The sequence below is a fragment of the Alnus glutinosa genome, chromosome 8, assembly GCF_958979055.1.
Source record: "Alnus glutinosa chromosome 8, dhAlnGlut1.1, whole genome shotgun sequence".
Classification (NCBI taxonomy): Eukaryota; Viridiplantae; Streptophyta; class Magnoliopsida; order Fagales; family Betulaceae; genus Alnus; species Alnus glutinosa.
Window position 1 is genome coordinate 20,588,349 of NC_084893.1, and position 13,544 is coordinate 20,601,892.

General features: G+C 35.6%; 1 protein-coding gene across 1 annotated transcript; it reads left to right on the forward strand.

Moving 5' to 3' along the window:
* The first annotated feature begins 6,127 nt into the window (after window positions 1–6,127).
* LOC133874852 (uncharacterized) lies at window positions 6,128–12,542 on the forward strand. The gene is made up of 7 exons (XM_062312737.1): window positions 6,128–6,284; window positions 7,386–7,760; window positions 8,120–8,347; window positions 8,538–8,892; window positions 9,022–9,149; window positions 10,049–10,184; window positions 11,898–12,542. Exons 2-7 carry the CDS (start codon window positions 7,417–7,419, stop codon window positions 12,135–12,137), a joined length of 1,431 nt encoding a protein of 476 aa, XP_062168721.1. The 5' UTR covers window positions 6,128–6,284; window positions 7,386–7,416; the 3' UTR covers window positions 12,138–12,542.
* Window positions 12,543–13,544: the final 1,002 nt, after the last annotated feature.

Consider the following 13,544-nt stretch of genomic DNA (forward strand, 5'->3'; position numbering starts at 1 on the left):
CCGGTCGAGAAAGGGGGAGCCCTCTCGTCGGGTAGGGTAACCAATGTTTGGCCTTCGAGCATGCTGTGTAAAATGTGGGCCATTGAAAGATGTTTGGTGCAACAAGGGAACATGGTTTCCAGTAACCACGCCATCTGACTCACGCACCTCCTTGTTTTTGACTCCCGAACATTCGGGTTTATCGAACACGTGACTACAGACCGAATCCAGCTTTTGCTGTTGCGCCCTCCAGTTGCTGTAGTATTCGTTGCTCTGTCGCTTCTGCCTTCAACTCCAGACTCCGCAAGTACTCAAGAATGTTGTGTAGGGCATCTTCTTGGTGTGGTGAGGTCGGTGGGGTATTCAACGGTTTGCAACTCCGGTTGTTCATGGGGGGGTAGGATTCGAATTGCTCTGATACCAATTAATGCAGCCGCAGTCCAAGTTCCATTGTAAATTACTAAGGATCCTGGAGATATCAAACACAAGTAATAACTTGAAAAACTAAAGAACGATGATGGCGTCTCACCATCGCTTGAGAAATCCCATCTCAAGAAGAAAAAGGTTGCTGGAAGCTTTTATTAAAATTCTCTGATAATCAAACTCATACAAAGTTGTACTTATATAGGATTATTTCAAAGACTAACGCACCCTTGTAACCCTACGTACCCTCAGGGCCAAGCCCATTATTACCCAAAAAACACATAAACAGAAATTAACCCACAGCGTAGACTAATACTTATAAATTAAAAACAAAACTCAAAAACATTCCAGCATTATTCCACACGGTACTATGGTCCCTCATCAATGCTTTTTTTGCTTGCCAATGAAAAGTTGACATGTAAGCCAGGAGCAAGAAAATGAAATAGATGCAAAACAACCTATTTCTTTGAAGTGAAATGAAGAGATCGAGAGAGAGAGACGGGTGCCTTCATGCCGAAAGCCCAACCCCGACCACCGACCCTAATAGCTTACGATGTAGTCTCTGTACTGGTTCTTTAATTCCTTTTGTTATGGAACAGAATTCTGAACTTTGATTTTCAGTTTGAGTGGGGATGTGATTGTGAATGCTTTTTCGTTTTGGGAACTTGTTGCGTTTCTAGGGTTTTGATGGGAGTTTATGTGGTTGATTAGTAAATGATTTGTTTGATTTTGTGGCTAAAGCATAAAGTAAAGTGTGTTTTTGGTGAATTTTAGTCTTTTGGTTCGATTAATTGTTAAATTTTGTTGTTGTTGCCGTCGGGAAGGGGTGTTTATGCATGTTAATTGTTGCTGTCAGGAGAGTTGGTCAAGCAAGTGGACCGCCTCGCCCAGATGCTCCGCTCCATGGTCCGACTCGATCTTCGACTTCGACGGCACCGACCTCTCCCTACCCCCCATCAACAGCAACGACCCCATCCTCACCGTCGTCTAGTCCTACACTGCCACCGTCCAGATGGGCCAGCCCAAGGACCGAAAACCACTAGAGGGGCAAGAGGGAAGAACGGCCGGTGAGAGGGAGAGATCCCAGCAGAGGACGAAGCTCAAGCCGAATCTCTGTTGAAGGTGTCGAAAGGTCGTGGGGAAGAGGATCTGGAGGCTCCCCGGTGGTCCTCGAGACTCTCTGTCGCCGGATCTCTGTGGCTGGAGGACCGGCCGTCCGGCGAGGAGGAAGAGGCAGTGCGGCTGACGGCGAGTTTGACCGGTTGGGGAGCTTTAGTTTTTTCTCTCTTATTTTTTTCATGAATTTGGTGTGATCGAAGTTGCACTCCTTTCTTTTACTAGTAGTAGTACGAATCATGGACCATGTGCTTTCTAAGAGTAATCATTTTCTATGGACCATGTACTTTCTCTGTTTCTCTTTTATATATTTGGTCAAATATATTCACTTTTAAATAGATTTATTATTTAGGCTTTACATGTTGCAACATAGTTATGACTTGACTCTCATCATTGTTGTTGTTGGAAGTTTTCGGGGATCTTGTTAAGAGAAAGCGTCTATGCTCAAAGGTACATTTTTCTTGGACCTTATAAATTGTGCTTAGTTTATTTTACTAGTAGTTTATACTATTGTGTGTTTGTGATATCATGAAAATTGAAATTGTCCTCAAGGGGTAGCTCAATCGGTTGATAACCACACCTCATGAAACGAAAATCACTAGTTCGAATTCCCTCTTCCCCTTTCTTGTGTGGACATGTCAAAAAAAAAAAAAAAAACAAGAAAAAGAAAATTTGAAATCATAATTTCGAATCGAATGGTTACTTTGATGTAAACAAAATTACACAAGTTTTTTTTATTGTTAGTAGTAATAAAAACTATAATAAATATAACTTGTTAGTAGTAAAAAGAACTATAATAAATTCTAACAAAAATCTTATACTTCTATAAATTTTTCAAATTAATTCTGATCCATAAATTTTTTTCTTAAAGTTAAGAAAAGTATGGACAAGCCAAAAACACTTGATTCATTCTTTAAGAAAATAGATGAGTCACTAAGAAGTCAATACTGATACACTTTTAGCAACGAAAATTGAAACTTTGTAACTGATGAGTGTCCCTCCAAATACTTTTTTAAATTCAAAAAAAAGGGGGGGGGGGGGGGGGGGGAGGGGGTTGGGGGTTGAAGACCCATAACGTAGCCGTTGACAAGGACGGAGCTACACATCATGTTTTTCTTAAAAAAAAATTAAAATTTAAAGACCCCCCCCCCCCACTGTATTTTTTTTGCTTCTAATTTTACCCCCCCAGATCTCAAATGATAGTTACACCCCTGACCCTTGATATGGTGAAGATCCACCTTAGTTCATAAAAGCATTCCTAGTAGCCTTATCAAATTTTACTTACCAAAATAGTTAAAAATCGTTTTTCTCTATTCTGGTAAGCTACTTTTTTAAAGTTCTCCAACAGCCTTAACATTTTAACTATTTATTATCACTATTCCATTTAAATAATATTTTTTCATATTTCTTTATTCTTTCTTTATTTAATCTTTTTACAAAGAATCCTTTATGTCCATGAAATAAGGACATTATCGTGTAAGAGTGATGGGAGATGGGAAAAGAAAATGAGAGAAAAAATGAAAAAAGTGTGCTAATCATGTGAGAGAGAAAGATGAAACAAAATTGGTGAGTGAGTTGGTGAGTGAATATTACTCATCAGAATTGGTGAGTAATTTCATTCATCAAAACTTTTTGGTTAAAATAGTGAGGCTGCTGTGAGTGATTTTTTAGTGTTTTCATCAAATTGGCTCACCAAAATAATTTGATGAGGTTACTAGGAATGCTCTAATAGAACTAGTGCATGTAAGAACTAGAACAAGTCTGTGAGTTTTGTCAATGCAACTCAAGTCGTGGAATGGTATGTTGTGTGGAATCAATTCATTCAGATGCATCAAGTATCTGAAAATCTTTTTGATATTTCCCTTACTCGAGGAGTGTTGTAGACTATGAACACTATGGGTGTCTTCAATTATTTCTCAATGGAAAATGTTAGATTTACAACACCAATACAACAACTGTATAACAATCCCTCACATGAGGGTGGGTCCCACATACTGGGGCCCACCCTCATGTGAGGGGTTGTTGTGCAATTGTTGTATTGGTGTTGTACAAGAATCAAATCCCCTTCTCAATCAATCTGGTGACCCATGGCAGTGATACTCTTAATTAATTTTTTCTTTTTTTTTTTTAGAAAAATAAAAAATGATGACCTACGGCAGTGGCAGGAGGCCACTATGTTAGATTTTTTTTTTTTTTTTTTTTTTTTTTTTTTTTTTTTAAGAAAAAGGTTACAAGAGTAGATCCATCCCATTCCTGATCCATAAGAAAGAAAGAATATGAAACTTAGTGAAAATGCTACCAAACACAAAGTGGGTAGCAGCCCGTTACTCTTGGCATTTTGCTCCTTTAATTTCAAATACTAGACTTGATCTCAGTGACTTTCATAGCTGGAGTGCTATGAAGGTTTCTAGAAGTATTAATCTTCGGGCACATATTTAACCAAAATCTTTCGAAAATGCCCTCACTTTGACCAGTTTTTTAAGGTCAAATTTTCATAATATTTTTTTATGTTCAAAGTGAGGGTATTTTTCAAAGATTTTGATCAAATTTGGTTTTTCCATCAATTCTAATGGTTAACCCTAACAGAGTTGCTTTTTTTTTTTTTTTTTTTTTTTTTTTTTTTTTTCACAAAATGGTAATTTGATGTATTAAAGTGTCGTATCTGTTAGTTTGTTGAATTTTCTTAAAAATGTCTAGTAATCAGGGAGCTTAAGTGTATTTAATCATAATATTTTATATACTCTAAACTTTCTTTAGTGATTGGTTTCCTGGTGCTAAAAACCTAAATGCAGGCTTTCGCAAGTAATAAATTATCGGTAAATACGAAGTCGATTAACAGGGAATAATAAATATTAAGTAAAATTCATATTATTGTACATAAAAATAAATTGAATTGATTTTGTTATTTTTCCACTAAAAGGTAGAGTAATGAAGAGATAGTAAACTTAAATTAAATTAACTAAACTAAATTAATAAAATGGTGAATGTATAATAAATCCCTAAGTAAACGAGCGATTTGAAATCACTAATTCACTTTTTAAAAATAAATTTTCACTCCTTGAGTTTTTCGCGGATTTGAAAAAGGTAATTCCACGAGTTTTCCGTCAAACTTTTTGACATCCGTTAGTGTCACGTTAGCTTTTTGCCGCATCACCTTAAAAAAATATATTTTTAATATTTTATGAGGGACATAAATTTCTTACAAATTGGTTTGAAGGAAATTTCATACAATCCACATATAAAATTGACATGTGTCCTTTAACATGTGAGAAGCACATGTTGTTTTTTTCAATAGTGTTCATAAAAAAACATGTGCTTCTCAGATGTTTAAATGACACATATCACTCTTATATGTGAGTTGTAAAAAAATCGATTTATAAAAAATTTCTATTATTTTATGAATTAAAATATTTAAAAACAAAAAGAATGTGATGAGAAAGAAGGAGAAAGTAATTCTAAGTTTTATCAATGGTCTAGATGTAATTCTAAGTTTTCAATGATGAGAAAGAAGGAGAAAGCAAAATTAAATATGGATCATTGAGTGGAACTATAATACACATGTTGTAGTTTTTTTATGGCAATTAAGCCAAATCCATAAGATATTAAGAATGTAATTTCTTTTTAAGGGTGCGTTTCGAATAGCAACTTCGCAGATAAAAATGTAATTTTAAATCAAATTGTAGAAAATAAATCATTTGAAATTTCATTTTTAAAAATTGCGATTTGAAAATGCAGATTTTCTTCCTTTTCAAATCGTAGACAATATGATGTTTTTTTGAAAATGCTCAATTTTAAAAGTTAAACTGCGATTTTCCGAATAACACATTTTAAAAATCGTTATTTTAAATCATACTTTTTGAAACCTCTAGCATATATATATATATATATATATATATTTTGTTGTTTGAACGAAACTTAAAGGCTAAAGATACGTTAGAGCATTCCCAGCAGCTTTCCAATCATTTTCCTTAAATATAAGGAACAAAACTACTTTTTATTTCTTTATCAAAAAACACTTCACAGCAGCTTCCCTTCATTTTTCCCTTATCATTAAAATATTATTTTTTTACTTTTACTTTAATTAAAAGTAGGAAAAATAAAATAAAGTAGGAGATATATAATATATTTTTTACCTTTACTATATAAAAAGTAGGAAAGAGAAATAAAGTAGAAGATATATAATAATATATTTTGTGAATAAATAATTGAATAAGAAGTGAATAGAATCTGCTGTGGAGGGATTTTTGTAATTTTTTTGAAATTTTTCCTAAAATTTAAGGAACAGACTCCTTTAAGAAAGCTGCTGTGAATGCTCTTAAATAGGAGATAAGTTGCTAAATTAAATATAATTTATAGAGATGAAAGTATTTATGATTTAGATTTCTATATTATTCTTAAATTTGTTTTATTATCCTTTCTAAACTCATAAACCGTGATATATCATGAAAAGGACAATAAAAAAAAATCAAATAATAGTTTTTTTTTTTTTTGTGAAGAAGAAATCAAATAATAGTATTGGTCAAACATGCCGGCTCCTCCAACCCAGGTCACTTTCCTTCCAAACGTGTCAAACGCTAATTCGCCTGAATGTCGTGGCCTCTGTGCCACGTCCGCCCTCCTACATATGTCACGCCCAGCCCCGAAACCCTTACGTTCCTTCTAAGGCTCCTTCAGATCCGCTTGTTCTCGAGGAAATTCTCGGAGCGATTTAGAAGGAACCACAGGATTCGGTCTCTCAAAATCGATTTCAATCTTACGGATCTTAGGTTAGTTTCTCAGCCTTAAACTCTCTCTCTTCTCTCTAATTTCATTCAAGATTTGCAGATCTGTTCGATTTTCGAATGTACGTATGAATGTATGTTGGTCTTCATGTGTGATCTTTGTGCATCGGTATCCTATAAAATACATGTCTGTTTAAGCGATTTTCCTTTTGAATATTTCGGTTTTTCCTGAAGATTTGAATATTTGGTAGCATCGATTTATTTATTGTTGCGGGATTTGGAGGTTTCGCTTTTTGGTGATGTATTGTGATGTAAATTATCGCAATAAGAAATTGCTAGATCATAACATGGGTTGTCATGTTTGATAGTAGAAAGAAAGTTATTTCTAAATTTTAAAGAACAAATGTTGTAAATTGAAACGTAAAGAGTGTTTTTTTTTTGGTTGCTGTTTGATCTTTGGTTGCTTTCAGTTGATAAAGGGCTTAAAATGTTTTACAAAGCGTGGAGTATGATTTTTTTTTCTGTTTGCTGAAAATGGTGGCAGTTTTTTTTTTTTTTTTTTTTTTTTTTTTTTTTTTTATAAAAAATACTTGTGTTTGGATGCGTTAATCTCTCTGGTTGTCACACTCTGGTGGCAATTTGAATATGTTGAAGAAAACAACATGGTTTTATTCAAAATATTAGAAAAAGGCATTGGAATCTGAACAATTCAGGGGTTTTAAAGTCCTGTTTGAGTTGGAAATAGATTTTATTTTCATTTCAGTAACAGCATTTGAAATTAGATCTGATAATAACTCATTGTTTCCTGAAAACTGGGGTCATATTCAGGACATTCTATTCCCATTCAAAATGCATTACTGATTGCAGGCATCTCACTTATTTTGCATGTTTATATGTGTCTGTATTTGTTTCTTTTATTTTATTTGTTGTTCATCTTTTGCTGGGCAGCACCTGTCGCTTCTATTATAGGGCATGTTCCCTACTATCAATGGCAACTATTTGTTTGTTTTTCGCTTTTATATCCGTCTACAAATTAATGGCCTGCTGGCAGTTGTTGTTTGGATCTGGGAATGTTATATAGATGACACTCAAGTACTTGTTTTACATTCTACATTGAACTCACATGTTCTATGAATGGCTGAACAGGTTGGATTGAAGTAGTCTGGACAAAAATAAGATGGGAGGAGGATTTAGAGTACTCCATTTGGTCAGACCATTCCTTTCATTTCTGCCTGAAGTTCAGAGCGCTGATAGAAAAGTTCCATTCAGGGAGAAGGTCATCTATACCGTGATCTCTCTTTTCATTTTCTTGGTTTGCAGTCAGCTCCCTCTGTATGGCATACACTCCACAACAGGTGCAGATCCATTCTATTGGATGCGTGTGATCCTTGCTTCGAACCGTGGGACTGTCATGGAACTTGGAATTACCCCAATTGTTACTTCTGGACTGGTGATGCAACTCCTTGCTGGGTCAAAGATCATAGAAGTTGACAACAATGTACGTGAGGATCGTGCCCTCTTGTAAGTACCTTTTGAGATTTAAGTTGTATTTGGGTTGTTGGCCTAGGGTTTATTTATTTCTTTATCTATCTATCTATTTGTATTTGTGTACTAGTTCTGTCAGCAGACATTCAAAATATTTTAATTTGAGGAGTTGGGTTTGCATTGATTTTTCATTTTTATGTGCATGTTTTCATTCATGCATGATTTGTGAATGTGCTTGCTCTCTAGTGCATTGCTTGTTTTGATTATGAAAACTTTTGCCTTTATGGGAATGTTCCCTCAAAAGCACTTAGCTGCTGTTTTTCTTTTCTATAACTTAAGCTGGATTCTGCATCTTGTGCTCTGTTCCTCATGGTATTTTTTCTTTTCCTTCCCAGAAATGGTGCACAGAAGTTACTTGGCATCCTGATAGCTGTGGGCGAGGCGGTTGCATATGTTCTCTCTGGGATGTATGGTAGTGTTGGCCAACTTGGAGTAGGAAATGCTATTCTTATCATCATTCAGCTCTGCTTTGCTGGTATCATTGTGATATGTTTAGATGAACTTCTTCAGAAAGGATATGGTCTAGGCTCTGGAATTTCACTTTTCATAGCTACCAATATCTGGTGAGTGTTGTAATCTCCTTCTTCTTGATACACAACCAATATAAACTTTCAATGCTAAGTGCTAAGAGTTTCATTGCCTCATGGTTAAATTAACTCGAGAGCTTAGTGTCTTTACTGGAATCAGTCAGCTACTTTCTTGAAATTATTTCGTGGTTTTGAATTTCTGAAGAGTTCTGCCATTCTTTTGCAGTGAGAACATTATCTGGAAAGCATTTAGTCCCACCACTATTAACAGTGGACGAGGAGCTGAATTTGAGGGTGCTGTTATTGCTCTATTCCATCTGCTGATAACTCGTTCGGACAAGGTCCGTGCTATCCGTGAGGCTTTTTACCGGCAGAATCTTCCGAACGTGACAAACCTGCTTGCTACTGTCTTGGTCTTCCTAATTGTAATCTACTTCCAAGGTTTCCGTGTGGTTTTGCCTGTGAGGTCAAAGAATGCCCGAGGACAGCAGGGTTCATATCCAATCAAGCTGTTCTATACCTCTAACATGCCCATCATTCTACATTCTGCACTTGTGTCCAATCTTTACTTCATCTCCCAGGTACTGATATTTTATGTTTGTATTTCTCAAGCTAAATTTGACTTATCAAAAAAAAAAAAAAGTCTCAAGCTAAATTTGACCTTATGTATTACCATGTAAATAACTTGTATTTGTTGTGTGTTTGTATAGCTGCTTTACAGAAAGTACAGTGGAAATTTTCTGGTGAACCTTTTGGGTAAATGGAAGGAATCTGAATATTCAAGTGGTCAATCAATCCCTGTTGGTGGTCTTGCATATTATATCACTGCACCGTCGAGGTAATCAAGAATTTTCCCTTTGTAGAGATCGCCTTCTCTCTTATGTATAATACCTTGTTCGTACTTGGAAATGAGTAAATCATCAAAGAAACGCTGATATGATACAAAATGGGTAGGTAATAAGCATTAGCTCAAATGATGGATCATCAAAGAAACACTGATATGATACAAAATGGGTAGTTAATTAGCTTTAGCTCAAATGATGGTTTTACCCCTCATAAGAGTATGATGGGGAGATGCCATGGGTTCAAGCCCCATTGTGTGCATGCATAATATAGTATGGTAAGAATATGATTAATTAGTATTATATATATTTTATACATTTGATAATTTATATGCACCCAAAGGGTTTGGAACTCACATCTGTACCCTCCATCTTTTCTTGAGGGAAAAGACGTTCCATTTGACTATAACTCGTTGACTAGTATATAAAAATATACAATAGGCATGCTAATTTTTAGCTTAAAAGATGAATGATAAACATTAAAAAGCATATAACACTGTACAAGCAAAAGTCTAATTTAAAAGCTTTAATTAACAGAAGAACATGTGATCCGCCCTACATGTTTGATATTCAGTGGGATTGGAAGTTTTGAAGGTTTTTAACTATTGAAAACATTAAATTTTGTATTTTATGTTTAAACCCCCTTCTTTTCTTAAGAAACTTAATTTTTCTCTCCAAAAATATTGGTTCTTTGTCAACCTTTATTTTGCAGTTTCTGAATCATGTTTATTTAAAAAAATTAGTTTTCTTATGTATGGGTACAACATATTCAGTATGTATTCCTAGTATGTGGGTGCAATGGCAAATTGAAGAATCTGTCTTTGCCAGTTATGCCTGCTTTTACTCCTCTCCTTAATGGTCCTGGTAATCCTGATAAGATGCTACACATTTGCAGCTTAGCTGATATGGCAGCCAATCCTTTCCATGCACTGTTCTACCTAGTATTTATGTTGTCGGCTTGTGCATTATTCTCTAAAACTTGGATTGAAGTTTCTGGATCATCTGCTAGAGATGTTGCCAAGCAGCTCAAGGTAAGAATTCTTCGTAATATGGATATATTTGGTGTTCTGAAATTGAAATTGGTCTTATGATATGGGATACAAAGTGCTACATTGCTAATTTTTTCCCGTAATGCTGTCAAATGGTTGTGTTTTGGCTGTCTCCATTTATTTATTATTCATAATATTTTGGCTTTGGGGTCAATTCAACTTTGAACTTGGAGTCGACCTGTCAACCTGTCAATATTTACCCTTAAATTAATATGCAAGTATGAAGTCCGTTTGAAAGATACTGAAGACTTTCTGAGACTAATATAGGGTTGGGAATTTAAACCTAGTTGTATTGCGCAGCTGTTGTTTTAAACTTCAACTGGATTATCTCTACCTTGATTGCATCAGTTACTCTTTAGGCAATGTAATACCTGCACCAATTCCTTCCCATCTTTTTACTATTTGAGCCAAGGCTTACAAGTAATTGAGCGACAACTTGTTGCTTGGGCCTTGGTTCATGTGGTAAAGAGATGGCGTATATTTGGGATATGTCTTAAGTTCTCAATTGGTATACTGGTTGTGTAGGTCCTATGTCGAAATCTGTGTCACAAAAAAACGAGAAAGTTAAATGTTTGTCTTTGAGAGTTGGGAAGACCTATAGCAATTCTTTCCCATCCTTCTACCATTTGAGCCAAGGCTTAGGGGCAATAATCAAATCAATCGGTTGTATCTTCAATGGTGGAAATCTTCCTTCTTAATCATCCTTTCGTATCAGTATCAGCTCAAGTATTACTGTGTTAGGATGGGGTTGTGATATGTCTTACGTTTTGAGGTGTATATGGGTTGGGTAGGTCCAAGATTAAAATATTTACCATAAAAAATTTGGAAAGAGTAATGTTGGATATTTTGCCTTGGGAAGCAAAAAGGAAAACCCCCTAGTTTTCATTGGTAACTCTTTAAGCAATCTAATGAGAATAAAATAAAATTTGGTGGCCTCACTGTTTCAGAGGATGCAATCCCATCCTAAAAAGTTTTGCTAATAGGAAATTTGTGGGTTATAGCCCAAAAATGTTGGTACAGTTTTTCTCAAATGAAATTTTTGTCGAAACATATGAAGGCTCGCATAGTAGATTCGTCTTATAATTTGAACCAAGAACCTTGAAGTTTGAATAATAAATTGTGGTGTTAGTATATTATGTCAACATGGGTTAAAGTACACTTTTCTTTTTGATAATGGTTGCTATTGCTCTCTTGGACACCCTTTCACCTTGCCTCACTCCCACTAATGGAGTGGATGGTACCGCCTATCCGCACGTGATTCTTAGTTGGGAACTGGAACTCTTGACCGTCTCAATGATAACACAGCCTTATGTATAAGCTGAAAGAGAGTTTATTAATTATTTTTTTGAAGTCTTTATTCTCTGAGTTCCTCCACATCTTGGCACTAATATAATATGTAGCAGATTGAGAGATTTGTGCATCGAAATGCCGAATTGATGATAAGCTCACAGTTATAAAAGATTGTAGTTGTATTGTTATATGTTGTGAACTTTTCTATTTGGTGTGACTATTAAACCGACTGCTTGTAGCTTTCATCATGTTTTGCTTTCATGCGAAAATATTTACCAATATGGCACCACCGTGTTGTGTCATATTGATGTAAACCTGATACATGATTGAGCTGCAAGTGTAGTCATCAGCTATAAAACAACTTGCTGCATGTAAATTTATACATGATTTCTGCTGAGTTTGCAGGAACAACAAATGGTGATGCCCGGGCATCGCGAGTCAAACTTGCAGAAGGAGCTGAACCGCTACATACCCACTGCTGCAGCGTTTGGAGGCATGTGCATTGGTGCATTGACAGTGTTGGCAGATTTCATGGGGGCGATTGGTTCGGGAACGGGGATTCTGCTAGCCGTGACAATCATTTATCAGTACTTTGAAACATTCGAGAAGGAAAGAGCCAGTGAGCTTGGATTCTTTGGTTTCTAAGCTTTACATCTTGTTACAGAGTTCTGGTTGGTGCCTTGGTGGTGCTAATAGGCTCGCTCCCTAGCAGTTTTGGTGCGCGGAGAGATGTATTAAGTAGGTCCTTTTAACACCAAATGTTCGAGCTGAAGATGTTAGGGGTAGTTTCTTAGTACAGAGAACGCATCACCTTGAACGTTGTTATATTATTTTGTTTTGTTTTTGGCTATTTTGACGTTTATACCCCCCACTCCCCCACATTAATTTCTCCTGTATCATTGGATCTATACGAGGCCCATGGATCTTATGGATAACTGCTCAAAGTCTTAGTGCAACATTTTTGCACTTGTGAACTAGAGCAGACTCATTTGTTAGACGATATTTTTAACCTTTAGAGCGACAGATAAGAGAAAGGGGTTTACTATTGCATTTGTTATTGGATTTGAATCTCCTGAACTTGCACTTGCAATATTTCCTTAATACGACGAGCACACACCTTCCTTTCGTAGACGATATATATCCTTCAAAGATGTCGATCTTTCTCGTACTGATGGCCTGATTGAAAAGATTTCTTTTGTCTTTTTAGTGTTTAGCGTGGTGTAAAATATTCGTCAAATTTAAAATGTTTATAGTTAACCGAGGTGTAAATTGGTTTACACTTTTTATTTGCGTAAATTTTTGTTGTCACTTTCACGAGTAGTGATTGGGGGGAGGCCATTGACTGGCTCCCTCCCCCCACCTTTACATTAAAAAACTCTTTTTAATCTAAAAGAAGGAATAAAATTATATAAAAAACAAAAATGGATTGAAAGTAAATTTTTTAATATAAAGTGGGGGGAGGGAGCAAGTCAATGGCCTCCCCCCAATCACTACCCCACTCCCACATATCTAGGCCAGGCAATTGTGACAAGAAATAACTCGATTTAGATGGCAAATGTTCGGAATTTACCGAGAACAGTTGGTTACGAATACCAGCATGGGAATCTCTTTATTCAATGCCATCGTTCTCCCAAATCATTGGCATTCCATTTTTTCAAAGAGAGAGAGACTATGCTTATTTTGAATATTTTTAATTTTTGTAATGTACCCTTCTTATCTACCACACAGTTTGCAATGTTCCCATTTCATTAAGATTTTCTATTAAACGGAGATATAATGAACATTTCATGCGATAAATATGAAAAAGATACACTGAAAAAAAAAAAAATCAGAAAAAAGAGAGGCAAAAATGTTTAAGAAAAAAGAAAAAAGAAAAAGAAAATCACCTATGGCTTAGCTAGAGGTCACATGATGCGGTTTTTGTACGAGTTAACAGCAAATCCTAATAAAGGGGAAACATTGCAAATTTAGGGGTAGATTGGTAAGGTATATTGCAAAATTTGAAACATGGGGTTGAGGGGTAATTGCAAATTATATGGTAGTATGAGGATG

Bases quoted from the DNA above. Each gene is read 5' to 3' on its own strand.
- LOC133874852 (XM_062312737.1), top strand. From the start codon at position 7,417: ATGGGAGGAGGATTTAGAGTACTCCATTTGGTCAGACCATTCCTTTCA. The intron at 8,348-8,537 runs GTGAGTGTTGTA...ATTCTTTTGCAG, and splicing joins TTCATAGCTACCAATATCTG to TGAGAACATTATCTGGAAAG. The intron at 9,150-10,048 runs GTAATCAAGAAT...ACACATTTGCAG, and splicing joins TATATCACTGCACCGTCGAG to CTTAGCTGATATGGCAGCCA.